The sequence below is a fragment of the Triplophysa rosa genome, linkage group LG10 (genome assembly GCF_024868665.1).
Source record: "Triplophysa rosa linkage group LG10, Trosa_1v2, whole genome shotgun sequence".
In the NCBI taxonomy this organism is placed as follows: domain Eukaryota; kingdom Metazoa; phylum Chordata; class Actinopteri; order Cypriniformes; family Nemacheilidae; genus Triplophysa; species Triplophysa rosa.
Genome location: NC_079899.1, coordinates 13674301 through 13688845, shown reverse-complemented (window position 1 = coordinate 13688845; position 14545 = coordinate 13674301). Strand labels below are relative to the sequence as shown.

The 14545-nt window shown below is 35.9% G+C and overlaps 1 protein-coding gene across 9 annotated transcripts in view; it reads right to left on the bottom strand.

Moving 5' to 3' along the window:
- The window catches only part of eml1 (EMAP like 1), a 44335-nt gene that overhangs the window by 10110 nt on the left and 19680 nt on the right, over nt 1–14545 (bottom strand). For 5 of the 9 annotated variants that reach the window (XM_057343779.1, XM_057343782.1, XM_057343775.1 and 2 more), the window contains exons 2-8: nt 8859–9041; nt 7524–7577; nt 5507–5636; nt 4712–4753; nt 3568–3699; nt 2576–2604; nt 1221–1247 (exon numbers count right to left, since the gene is read on the bottom strand). In XM_057343779.1, the coding sequence (XP_057199762.1) occupies nt 1221–1247; nt 2576–2604; nt 3568–3699; nt 4712–4753; nt 5507–5636; nt 7524–7577; nt 8859–9041 (597 nt within the window). The remainder of the gene's footprint in view (nt 1–1220; nt 1248–2575; nt 2605–3567; nt 3700–4711; nt 4754–5506; nt 5637–7523; nt 7578–8858; nt 9042–14545) is intronic. The other 4 variants (XM_057343778.1, XM_057343780.1, XM_057343781.1 and 1 more) reach the window with 4 other exon arrangements.

Sequence of the window (14545 nt, the reverse complement as noted above, 5' to 3'; positions counted from 1 at the left end):
TCAAAAGTGCAGTTTTGTGGCTAATTTGTCGTCTTGCTTTGTGCCTTTATTCCATCGGTATGCTAGCATACTACTAAATTTGACACTGAATTTGATTTGAAAATGAAATTGAAAAAAAGAAAATTTGAGATTTAAAAATAATTTTGCAGTCTTTGTCACATTAGACTTTTTGTACCATTGACTTCTATTCATACGCATGCAAATGAGGCAGACCAGAAATGCAAGCTTACGCAAAAAAAAAACATGGGCGTCCAAAAGAAGATTGACACATCACAGTGACATTTTCAGTTGGAGGTATTACACAATCATATTTTTTAGCAATGCAGCTTTAAAGTAACAAAAACAGCAGTAATAGTATAGCTGCATCCGAAATCGCATACTGTCTAAGTAGGTATTACATTTAAATTTAACCGTACTTCCCAACTGTTGCAAAAGTACGTACTATATAGCACGAATATGGGTACTATATCCATGTTCACACATCACATGTCATGCGTCGCCGCTTTTCACCATTTTCGAATATGACGACTCCTCTCCTGCAGGATCACGGGATAGTAAAGTGTCCATCGAATGTACAAATCTAGCCGGAAGTAATAGATTATCTTGCAACTTTTCGCCTACTGTTTTTCGAATACTATGAATTCAGACATACTATTCGCCTCGCATACTGATTTTATGCGATTTCGGACATAGGGTATAGATACATCAGAATGCACGGATTAAAAACCCTTGGTGTCGGAATGATATCTGGTCCATATATACGCAGGGGTCTGCTTAAAAATGTGCATTTTAAAAGTCTAGTGACCGCGGCATTTCTGAACCAAACGGAGAAAAAACAGATGTGTCATCTTGCACTGAGGGACACATTCAAAGCTTTGTCCAATACAATGGTAGCAAATCAAGGTTCAGGGCTGTGATGTAACCTACACGGCCCCATAACAACTTCCTGTTTATATAGGAATGAAAACTACACTTGAGCCATTTCATGAGGTCTTATAAAGAGAAACAGTATAGGAGATAAAGCTCATACTGGCAGATGATAAATACTATTTAAAACCATTGCATTTGTAAGCAGGTTACAAAAATCTCTTTTTTCATATTTAAATTGTTTACAATTTCTGGGTTTTTTTTAAGTGATTACAACGACTTTGCTCTGGCTTAAAAATCAAGTGACATCCACAGAGCCACCCACAAAAGGAACTGTTGATACCAGTGCCTACCTTTGCAGTGCGTCACACGTCGCATCCCTTCATACATGTATAGAGACAGAGACAGTCATGTAAGATTGCAGAGAGACCTCACGAGTTCCTTCATAATCAGATCCTAGATCTCCATGTCTAGATAATTACTTTACAAGCCCCACCAGGAGACTCATTTCTTTAGCTTGGAGCTCTATTTAACTAATCTCAACTGGTGTAGGGTTTATTTGGCGTTTGGTATTTTTAACATATAGACTAGCTGTCTTTATGACTTCAATTAGTTTTTTTAGCATGGGTAATTACTGCAACTCTGTCAAATATAAGCAATGTTTAATATTGTCCTCTGGCAGATCAGCTTGGTTTATTCTGCCTCATACTGTATGGCTATACACTCGAAACGTTTTGTTTTTTACACAGACGGCAAATCAAGTTCGCTTTGACATTCAAAGAAACACTGCAGAGTTGTGGATTGCTTTCAAAGAAGCCTGCAGCGCTTTTGCCCAGTACTGATGTATAATAGATAAATTGGGACTATAAAGGCCTGTTGAACCCTCATGTGAATTTCATATTTTGTTCCCAAGACTTTGAAATTTTGCTGTCTGTGCAGAATTATTAACGCTTATAGTGCAGTTCAGGGTAATTATACTTTCATAATTTTCTCATTAAAGTCGTTTTGTTTGTACTGCATTCAAATAATGAGTTAATTCCTGAATGGGAAGAATCTTGTCTCATGTCATCAATCATAAGCGAAGGATACAGGAACTGTTTAATCATGATTGAAATAATACAGCCTCATCTTCCAACTACACTTCAGTATATATATTTCAATATGAACTCCAGGTGTCTTTGTAGCCCTTTTGGTACAAAAAATAATAATAAAACAAGGAAAATTGAACAAGAAAAAATACAGAGAAAATGAAAACCATGAAATGTTGTTGGATGGATGATGTGTCACTGGTAATGGATAAACGTGTTATTGGATGTTGGGTTGAACTGTACAGCAATGCAATTGAAATTGATCCTCTATGAGCCATGACTGGAGAGCACACATTCAGCAAGATCTGGATTTATTTCTCTTGATTAAAGAAGTAATCTGATTTTGTGGTAACATCTGTACTCTGTCTAAGCAAACTGCATTACAGCTAAACAAAAGGAATGCTGGGTAGTAGGCCATTTATTTTGGGGGCATGTACTTGGCAAGAGTGGTTAATTCTACCTTGTTTTAATTTCTCGCTTGGGTGAAGTCAAAAAGAGCAACGAGAAAACAAATTTCCAATGTTGTTTGTGACATTATGTTGTTTGAGATTTGTTTGGGATCCAGTCTTGGCTCAGAGGCACATTTGAAATGACATAGGAATGGGTCACATGACTCTTACCTGCACTGAACACAGGCTCTCTCTGTTTGCTGCAAGGGGTAAGAGAGGAAGCAAGTCATCTAAATGTGTTTCTGTGCGTGCGTGTAAGCATGTGCGCATGAATGCATGCATGTCTCTGATACGTGCACAAAGGGTTCAAAAATAACAATCGGCAAGTGTGTAATTTAAGTAAAATTTGGCTTTGCTGAGTAAATAATATTAAACTAACCTACTTATGGCAAGAATTGCAACAAAAATGCATGGATTTCAAATAAAGAACTATAGGCTAAGTTTTTTTTCCAGATTTAAGCAGTGATATATAAGAAATTAAAAAAAAAAGATTTAGGCCCACAAATATATTTTCGATATTATACTAAAATAGATCATTTTGATACTGCCAATGACAATTAATAATGCCAAATAATCCAAAAACACCATGGTTATTATAGTTTACTAAAATTCACACATTGAAAACGTTTCTGTTTATTGAAATCAAATAACATTTTGGCCCAAAAATTATAGGAAAAAATTAAAGTACATGAAAATTTTAAATGTTGCAGAATAAACTAAAATAAGTTTGAGGCACTAAAATGATAATAACACAGTAAACAAAAACTAAAATAAAACTAAATTAATCTTAAATAGCAACATAATAATAAACAAATGAAAAATAAAATGACAAAATTGTCACTGACAAAATGACAAAATTTAAAATAAAATTAAGTTAATTTTAAATATGAATAAAAGTACAATAAAACTAAACACAAAACTATAATAATGCTGATACAGAGTAATGTCTAAAATGTTCTCGATTGACTGGCTATTGGCAGGTCTGGCAAAACGCTCAGTTTGAACCCTGTATGCATGTATTTATATTTCCACAAATGTATTGCTAATGAGAGTCTCTAATTTTGTGGTCCATTTCTATTCTTAAAAGATTTATTTTTTTGTGATTCACCATGTTTTTTTTAATCATAAATGTATAAAGAGTAAATATATATTCTTTTACATACTTTTCTGTGGCTTTCTTGCCACTGGAGTTGCTCTCTGTGGAACCAGCATGAGTTCGATTGGTTTTGGAGTCCACACTGTCTTTCCTGCTGTTAGGACCCACATGCTCTGATGAACTCGTTCTCTTCACAGTGCTGTGAGTACGGAGGACAGAAAGCAATATTTACTTCAGCCAAGAAAACACATAAAACTAGTGCTAGTATTTTTTACATTCTTTATCTTTTATAGTTTCTATACGCGTTAGAAAACGTTTAATTGTTTCAACAAAACTTTAGTATAAAGTGATTATAAAGAAGTTTTTGAGTACATCTGATGTATTTGTAAAAACAAAAGATCTTCCCTGAAACCTATTTTCCCTACAATAGCCTGTACCTCAAACAGGAACCGAATCACATCATAAATATAAACAGTAACACAGAGAGCAGGAAATGGCAATGTAGAGATAATATCGGTATCATTGCTTATGACCAGCCAATTATAACAGACACCTAGCACCAGCCTTCCTCAACAGAAACAGAAAGCACATACAAGACAAAAAGCTGTTATATCTGCCAGAGAAATGTGTTTTTATTTGTTGACTTGTTCATGGCCTGATTTGCTGTGGCTTGTCAGTCAGGATGGGGTTGAATTCAGAGTGGGAACCCTTTAAAACTTCACAACAAAAGAAAAGGCCCCATCAGCAATCCAGTCTAATCCATTGGTGGAGGATGTTATCCAGTCTAAAATAGGCAGCGGGATCTTCGTGCTTTTTAAGGCTCTTGGTCAATAACGGCACTTTATAGCATAGAAGCAAAAAGCAGGTAAAGAGTTCGCTTATAGACTGCACAAAGCTCAAGGCATTATAAGGAAGCTGTTAAAGAAAAACATCCAAGGCAAATAATGACAAGTTTCAAAGGCTGCTGTAGAATGGTTTGAGAACCTTAAAGGGCCAGTACACCAAAAAACAAGTTCTGTCATCATTTAATCGCTTACATGTCTTTGCAAACCGTGACTTTTTTCTTCTGGAAGACAATTAAGAATAGCAAAAACACAATAAAACAACTGATCCATAAAGCATGTGAGGAAATGCTGACAGAACTCATAGTGTACGAACAAAATAAAAACCGTCGCTTAAAGGAAGACTCTTCAGAGATAACAGACCCTCACCTGTGTGGCAGCCTTAGAAGAAACCTGGGCAGATTGGACATACTGGAACATGTACAGACAGGAAGAAGGGGAGGGACGACAAAGGATGACCAACACACATGACAGACAGATGACACTCACAAACAAACACTTTGGGGAGGGGGGCTTGACTAGCTGGGTTTTTGTCTTATGATTCTGTTTATTTATTAATCCACATTTCAGGAGTGGGCTTTTATAAACCAAAGACACAAGATACGCTAAGAGATTTGAAAGATAAGCTGATAAAAGGTAATACTGTTTAATGCAATTTTATTTTCTACATTATTGTAATGTAAATGCCATTCCAGGTCAATTGAATTGTAGTAAGTCAATTACATTAAAACCCAGAAACTTAAACCATTAAACCTGGTATTCACAAATAGAAATCTAAAAGAAGCATACTTGTATTCTATTAAGGCTTTTGAAGACAGTTTAACCCTATTCATGTGGCATATATGCTTTGTTATATAAAACCCAGTAACAATGCATTGCTTTCTATATCACAACCTGGGTAAAACTCTTTCAGTATCAGCGTTGCTTATCGTGGACTGATAATGATGTCAGTCAACCTTTGCAAGACAAAAGACTGCAGTTATCTCACAGGTATTTGCATGCACCGGATGAATATCTTTTGTCCTGACACAAGATCCAGCAAACAATAAAGACAACTTCCTCTACACATACAGAGAATGCGTTCATGTGTTTGGTGGTGTTTTTCTACTTTGAAGTCTTTCTGAATTATTCTTTTGAAAATAGAGAGAAAGTTTTAATTCCTACCTTTTGGTCGCTGGTGAGCTGTTGCCCTTTTTGGAGCTGGAGGGGGATGGCAGTATGCCACCTTTTCTAGGCAGAACGGTGCCATTATTGACTGTGGGTCTGAGGGGCAGAGCTGCGATCATGGGTCTGGCTAGAAAATATACACACGGACAAAATTACAAAGAGCAAAGTTTATAGTCCAATGTTTCCATTATTTTTGGTTGACTAGACCCCAAGTTTTATCAAATGTTTAAAGTTAATTGAAATCTTGAGGAGTTGTGTGGCCTATAATAAATTTCCATTAAAGCCAGGTATATGCTACTTCGAAATCTTGACACAATCACGTTTAGCAGATCCTCAAATTTTACAGTATTCTCTTCGAAAAGGGGATCCAATTATTGATGACTCATCTTGCACAAATTCGACTTTCATTCAACAAATGCTCCCTAAAAAAAAAAAAAAGTCCAACCAAAACTAATGGTTCTAATAGGAAATACATTATTATCACTGGGTTTCATTCACAAGAAGGCTTCACGTTTCCTTTATATTACTTCTTTATTTCTTGATAAACAACTGGAATTGATCAAACTTCCAAAGTTAGACTCTCTTATTATGCACTTGTGGTTCACAGATGCCTGAGATAGAGATGAACCTTTTGTGTCATTGAAGTATTATTAAAGTGCATCACCACCGGCAGTGTAACTGTAGTGCCTTTGTTTAACCTGTGAGTACTATTATTCATCACTCGGAGTTGCTTGGGCTTTTTTAGGTTCCACAGATGGATGTGTAGGCAGCAACACAGAGACAAAGTAGAAAAAGAATAAAGAAAGAATGAGGCGAGAGAAAGCAAAAGTTATTCTCAGCCAGATCAGCTCGCATGGAGCATCACACATTTTGGAGAAGCAAAGCATGAGTCATCTCACACTCACAAGAACAGATGAGGTGCTATCCGAGTCAAAACTAACTCTTTAAGGGTTTAAAAGGAAAGTTTGGACCCCATCTTGACATTGAGTAGCTTAAATCCATGCAGTCTGGCAAATTGGTGTCTGGCATCAAAAAACGAAAGTGTGTTAGTTAAAATTCAACTCTGCAGATGCTAAAGAAATGTGACCGTAATTATCTGTCTTACAGGATTATGTAGTATGAGCAAAGCTTTGTTAAATAATTACAGAAAGCAAAGATGGAAAATCACTTTCCATGCATGTTAGGCCAAGACAATTCTGTCTTCATTTACTCAGCCTCGAGTTTTTCCAAATCTGTATACATTTCTTTGTTCTAATGAAAAAAGAAAGATATTCAGAGGAATGCTTGTAACCAAACTGTTTTTGGCTACCATTGACTACCGTAGTAGAAAAAATTTCTTTGTTCCGTTGAACACAAAAGAAGATATTTTGAAGAATGGAGGAAAGCAAACAGTTCTGGGGCACTTTTGACTACCATTGTCATTTTTCCTACTATGGTAGCCAAGAACTGTTTGGTTACAAGCATTCTTCCATATATTTTTCTCTGTGTTCATCAGAACGAAGAAATTGATACAGATTTGGAACAACTCGAGGGTGAGTAAATGATGAAAGAATTTGCATTCCGGGTGAACTGTCCCTTTAACAGACATAATAAAATTGTATCTGTGGGTGAGCTTTTAAAATTCACTGTCTGAATTCTAGTAAAACACAAAAGTATTTTAGTGTTAACCTACTAAAATTCACAAGAACTCATGTGGATCAAGGGTATATTTTAATACATAAAATGTTATTACAAAAATAAAATACATAAAAATTAGAGATACACTCTATATATTCATACTACTACATCTGTCTGTTTTGGGTGTGAATGTGGTGGTGTGAAATAAACTCAACTTCGGCGGATTGTGCTGGCAAAAAAAAGAAAGTTAATCAATTATTATCAGAATTGTTCACACGTTTTTTGTAGATGAGTGCAGAGCACAGTTCTGGTTATGGCTTTATTCTGTTTATATTGATGGCTGTATTAGTTAATCATTTCAGGCAAGGGAGGCTAAAAGCCCCTCCTAAAAGCCTACCTGGTTTGCCAACACTGCTGTCAGAGTAGAGGGAGTCTCTCCTCACTGCTGGTTCTACACAGCTCACAGTATGAGGGGACAAGAACGGGTTGGAAGAGGTAAAAGAAGCAGAGAAAACCAAAGGAAACCGAAGGGATGATTAAGAGAAGAGTAAAACGCAGCTGAAGCATAAAAAAGAGGGACAGGATTGGTAAAAAACAAAAAAACCTACATGACTAAAAGTCATAATTTACCATACCAAATGTATTCCATACCTGTAATAATTTCTGGGTAGTAACGGATTACATGTAATCTGGATTACGTAATCAGATTCCAAAAATCAAGTACTTGTAATTAGAGTAAACTACATTTTAAAATACTCGTAATCAGACTACAGTTACTTTTTTATGAATTACATGATTACATATTATTCACAGAATGGCAGTAAAACGAGACCCTTATCCCACGAGATGAGACGAGACACAGGATTGGGTTCATGAGAACAAGACAAGATTTTTACACTATTTTAAGTAATCCTCAATGATGAAATGTATGAAAAAATTGTCTTTTATTCAACTGAAATTTTACAAAATAGGTGCATTTTGAAAATGCATCTTAAATTAATGTATTTTTACGCCTATTTTTATGAATTATAATATGATTTAAAAGTGGCAGGGCATCTTCAATACTAATTTCACCATCAAACTCCTTGACCTTGACAAGAAATCTTGTCACATTTTAATCTTGCGAGATCTTGTGGCACAAGATCTTGTCACACCCCTGATAGATACCCTTTCATTTTTAGGGAAACTCATGGTAAAACGATTACTATCAGTAAACACTTACAACAAGTTATATGAATGTTAGTATTTTGTCAGTACTGTACTTTAAAAAGATGTTGAGGCTCTTATTGGTGATAAAGAATGAGATATTTTTCCTCGTTTTATATGTTAAAATACTACAAAATGATCCTGCTTCAATATATGTAGCATCAAATAAGATTGAAGTCAAAAGTAATCTAAATGTAATCCAAAAGTAGTCCGATTACATTGCCAAAATGTGTAATCTAAGAGATTACGTTACCAACTACAAATTTTGTCATATGAATTGTAATCATTTACTGATTACAGATTACAAGTAATCTACCCAGCTCTAGTTGGAGAACAAGAGCCCCAGTCACCATGGAAACATATGCAATGAAAGTGAATGGTGACCAAGGCTATCAGCCTCTAATGTTCTGCCGTTTGAGGCCCAGGAAACAAAGTTATACAAGTAAAACAACATAAGGATGACTAGGAGCTTCATTTTTTTTAAATGATGTATCTGTATAATACTTGTACACCGTGTGTGTAGTACCTTTGGTTGGTCCTTTCCTGCTAAGCATGGCCTGTTGCTCCTCTGAGGTGTTCAGTCTCCTCACCACATCAGCCAGAGCTGATTTGAGCAGCTGAATTTCATCCTCCTGCATCTGAACCCGCTGCTCCAAGGAGGCGAGCCGGTCCGACACCTCCATACTGCTTGATGCTGAGGCACTGTCATCTGCAACACAAACAAACAAATGTAAACAACAAGAAAAACAAAGTATTATGATATAATGCTGCAACATGTAAACCTTTAGGCAAACTTTGTATTTTGGTGGTCATCCGTGAATCCAAAAAATAAAACACAGTTTCAAAGAAGTACAGAATATAATTTCCGCCGAAGGCATTAGGCTAAAGATGTTTTGTCCTAACAGGAACCTTTATTTATAAGTCTGAAAGGCAAGGAGACTAAAACTATCAACATCACACATCACAGTTTGTTATTAATCCAGTTCATTCCAGTTGAAAAACACCTGAGGTGAGCAGCATTTTAAGCCAAACATCTCATCCAGCAGGGTGCTTTGAAAGAGTCACTCAGGGACGGCCTAACATGTCCCTCTTCATTACATAAAACAAGCTGATGGTTTGCTAAGGCCTTCCCTAACTGCTGCTGACCCAGAGAAACACACACGCGCGCACGCACATACACACTGTAAAAAGGCCAGTTAACAGTCTGCCAGGTGATTAGGCGGTGTTGTAAAATCAGTGGTATGAAACATTGATGAAAACTATTCCTTTTAACCCATCCCCAAGAAACCAACAATAACATCTTCATTAATTATAAAAACAAGACAGGAAGCAGTTGGTAATTAAAGCAATAAAAATGGTTCAGTGTTTTAAACAGATTTATGAGGAGCAATGCAATTAGCTGAGTGACAATAAAGAGCTTTCATCTCTTGGATCTCTTCATGGCACATTGTTTAACTTTATTTTAGTTCAGATGGGTGTTATGAAAACTCACAGGGAGAGTCCGCTTTCTCTTAAGGCTGGGGAAACGGCAAAAGGGTTTGAAAGGCTACATTTAGGTATAACAACTTCCTAATGCTATCAATAATATGGTTTATAGAAGACTACATTCTTTTTTTATTATACAGATTGTAATATCGATGGCTCAGTATTGCAGTAAAAAGCACACATATTAGTGTTTATACTATATACAGTACTACTATATTCAGGCATAAAAAGGTATTCAATTATTATAGCTTCTTATTATCATAGCTATTAGACCTTATTGTATGAGTGGTTTCGTGATAGACAGATATATCATTGTGGCTAATATACTGGGTTGATATTTGGAATTTTTCATTAAAATTTACCCTTCACAAAAGCCCGCCCCCCATCGTTACTGTTGCTATGTCCGACAAGCTTTTGGTATCAGCCATATTTTTATATGTTATAACTTGGTTATCGTTTATCGTTATAGTGTGATCGTCCATTAAAGCTTGGTATACATCTCTTTGTTTACAATTACAATAATCAAAAAGCTATTTTTTCATATTAATCACCAAAGCTCTACTAGGCCAGCTTGTCGGGACTGGTTTGTTTGTCGGACAAAATGGCGGTCAGTCACGGGGGCCAACTGGGTCAATTGGCTAATACATTTTTTTCTGTTTAAATGCTATATAGCGCACTAGCACTTTGTTCTTAAAAAGGTCCACTTGGTTCCGGCTATGGTGAGGTGCTAAGAGGTCGCAACTTTTTAGCTCTGCTGCTAGTTCGTAATTAATCCTACAATACCAATTAGAATTGTATTAAAAGCCAAGCACCATGCATATAAGAGTATAGTGAAGTACAATGTCACGCAAAAGTGGGAAAAAAAAACAAGAAAAAGGCAAGAAATGAAGATGAATATTCCGAGAGTGAGGAAATTAGCGACGCCATGGCAGAGGACGGCCTCGACGAAGAAGGTGACGAGGAAGTAGAAACGTCGGGTGGGAATAATCAGGATATTATGAAAGCTATAGAGTCCTTGAAAAGCGGACTTTATAAGAAAATAGATGGAGTACAAACAACAACTACAGAGATAAAGAGGGAGATACAGGAATGCACAGGGCGTATAACACAAGCAGAGCAACGCATTTCCGATGCCGAAGACAACGTTAATGGATTGCGATCCAGAGTGAATATGTTGGAAAACACCGTTAAAACGCTGTCAAAAAGGTCCACTTGAATGTAAAGCCAGCAATTGGCATAAAATAAAATCGTCGCCTTGGAATTATAAGGTTTATTCTGCATTCTGAGCAGTTCTGAGATAAGCTTCAAAGTTTTTGCATTAAATTTGACTTTGTAGGTAAACCTTTCGTAGTCTAAAAAAAAAATGTACACAACGTAAAAAAACATCACATAATGTCAATAATTGTCACAGAATATTTAGCCACATTTAGTTGTCCGAGGTTAACGTAATGGCATGTGTGCAACCTTTTTCATGGTTGCAAGTCATGTTTTAATGCTAAGCTACATGCTATTGACTAGCCACGTAATACACAATAACTGTTCATTTAGTTCCACCAATTTTCTGCATTTCTCTTATTTACTATAACTGCATTTGTGCGATATCAGCCTCTTATCGGCCATAGTGCTTTTTTAACATCAGTATCGGCCATTAAAAAACATATTGGTTGACCACTACTCTTATGAAAATGAACCATGTTTTTTTTGTGGTACAAGTGTAGTAACCACGGTTTTTTGGTGCATTGATTACTTAGGGCAAAACCATGGTTTTACTACAGTAACCATCGTTTACTATGGTTTTTACAAAAAACATGGTTTTCAAAACCATGGTTATTTTGTGATAACCATCGTTTTACTACAGTAACCATGTTTTTATGGTTTTAACTGTAGTAAAACCATGGTTTTTCAATTTTAACTGTAGTAAAACCATGGTCAATTTTCGTATATCGTCACTGTCTTTCCGAAACCTTGTATGTCCAATTTCGCAGTTTTTCAGAAAGTGGAAAAAACACTGTAGGCCTACTTTTTAAATGATTAAATACTGTGTTGTCAAAGTTGACAAGCACTTTTTCAACTTTTTCTTGGTTAGATTTTTGCAAAACCCATTGAAAAACGTAAAGGGTGAGTAATAATAATGATTTATGGCAAAAATAAAACTCACAAAATATGGAGATTCGAGGTTTTAGAAGGACAACAGCGATATTAGTCCTGCCAAAAGCATTTAATTAATTATAATTTACAAAATAACAAATTGACATTTAGTAATATGGCATTTAAAATATGAATTCCTTGCCTATGTGACCTGAATTACAAAAAGGCCTGTGAGTCACATCAGCTTGAATAACTGGCAGGTGGGAACCTTCAGGCAATATAATAAATGGAGTTCTGAAAAAGAAATTTAGATAAGTACCTTCCATTGCAAACATTCATTCACCCAATGTTTCCATACCCCAGCTGAGCTGTATAATTACACACACACACACCTGCTCAGCACTTTTAATGGCCTCCAGCCATTCACTTAAAATTCAGTTGCTCCTTCTGCATAAACGATCATAGTCATTAATGTTCAGTGGTGATTAATCGTCTCCTAAAGATAAGCCTCTTTATTCAGCACTATTTTACCCCGTCAGGACTGTCTGATAACTCTCAGATAAAGACCTACCTGAACATACGTACAGTACTCGCTCTCACTTTTCACCTGTGGAAAAAAATGAAGTCTTCAAAATGCCAAAATCACAGTAAAATCACTTTTGAATCAGTCGCATTCAAGTTTTTTGGAAAGTATCATAAATAAATAAAACTCTGTCATTATGAACAAGGGAAAACAAAAAAGCGAGTTCTTACATGTGTGTAAAAATGACGCACAAAGCAACTTCAATGCAAAACCGTCTTCCTTGTGAAATATTGCTAATAATTACAATTCACACTGTTTGCTAAGAAATTGCCTCTTTGATAGACGAAATGAATCATTGATTGAAGGCTTCCCATGGCTACGGCTCAATTCCTCCTTTCAATGGCTCCGCGGGGAGATTGTTCTGTCTCGTCTCCAAATGGAAAACCAGTTTTCGATCTTTCTCATCTTTTCAAGCGCTAATAACCAGCACAATAAATGACGGTCACATCTGCTCAATAACTGCTTCCCATTTTCAAATTCAAGTTAATTGAAATGTGTAATTGTTTATGTTAAAATAGTTCTAAATATGCATAGACAACTACAGTATTAGTATGCCATTCTTGGGCAGATTTGTAAACATTTGTGACCACGCCTATAAAAACATGGCTAAAGGCTCGGAGTCTAATTGTGAGATAATGAGAATCAAAGTTTGATTTCAAGTATTAATTTCACTATGATTTCAATCTTTGACCTTACTCAGTCAATTTTAAAGATATTAAGATTATTTTCCATAGAATGTTCTTTACTTCATGTAGGATGATTTTATGCAGAATATAGAAAATCGCAAAAAAAAGACTTCAGCTGGGTGTTCGCCTGACCAATGGCAAATGAGGTTTAAACCAGTTTGAAAATAATCATTTTCCAGTTCCGTTTGTTGACGCTACTGGTGCAGAAATGACACGCTTCAATGTGAACCGAAATGTACCGCACTATACAAAATAACACATGAACACAGATTATGCAAACGCACAATTAAACACATATTTAATGGTATTACTAAAACGCTAATGTTCACTGTACTTCTCAGCTTTGCATGAGCGCATATGAGCTTTAGGGAGCGTGTCCCATGACCATATTAAAAAGCATTAGCAGGAATATATCAGTGCAGCATGAATGGACACAAATTGGAATTATTGTTCTTGTTCATTTTCTAAAGAGAGCAGAACTGGTGGGCGTCCATATCTCCAATGCATTTCAGAAATCGAATGAACTCCTGAGACTGAGGATTCACTTCCTGTTCATTGTCTCTTTATCTGTGTGTTTCTCGCCCATCTTCCCTGAATTCAATCTCTTTCTATTTCACATTGATTGTGTTGGACATCCACCCATCTGTGGCTTCACGTTTCACTGAAAAGGTTATGATGACTTCGCTGGCTAGAGCTCTAGATTGGTGCCCCTACTACTAACCGTCTGTTTACTACACTGAACTATGGATACACGAGCATGAAAGAAAACAGTCTAAAAGAGAGTTTTAATCTTAGGACCAGGATAAGTTTAGATCAACATGAATTTTCCTACGTTGCCCAAATTCACTACACTGTAAAACTTTGCTGTAGTTTTGCAGCAGGTTTGCCAGTAACTTACTGTAGATTTAACTACTACTTAATACTACTTTCCTATTAGTACTGTTTTCACTTACTCTGATCAAAATAAAAAAACTTTGACTTAAGATTCAAAATGAGCAAGAGACTGGTCTCATTACAGACATTAGCACAGCAACACTGCAAAAAAGACATTCTTCCCAAGCATTTTTGTCTAGTTTTCTAGTAAAACTATTTATAACTTCTTAAATTGCGATACATTTACTTAACAAGAAAAGTGACCTAAGTTTTTTATTCTTATTTTATGAAAGAAAATATAAGAACTAGGTAAGTTTATATTTAAAACAAAATTGCAAATTAAATTTGCAGTAAGTTACTGGCAAACCTGCTGCAAAACTACAGCAAAGTTTTATAGTGTACTGTAGGTGAACGTTGTGCACATTCTGAATTTGAATTAAAGCCACAATATGGAAGAATTTTGTTATGAAATATCCAAAAATCACTTGCACAGCATGA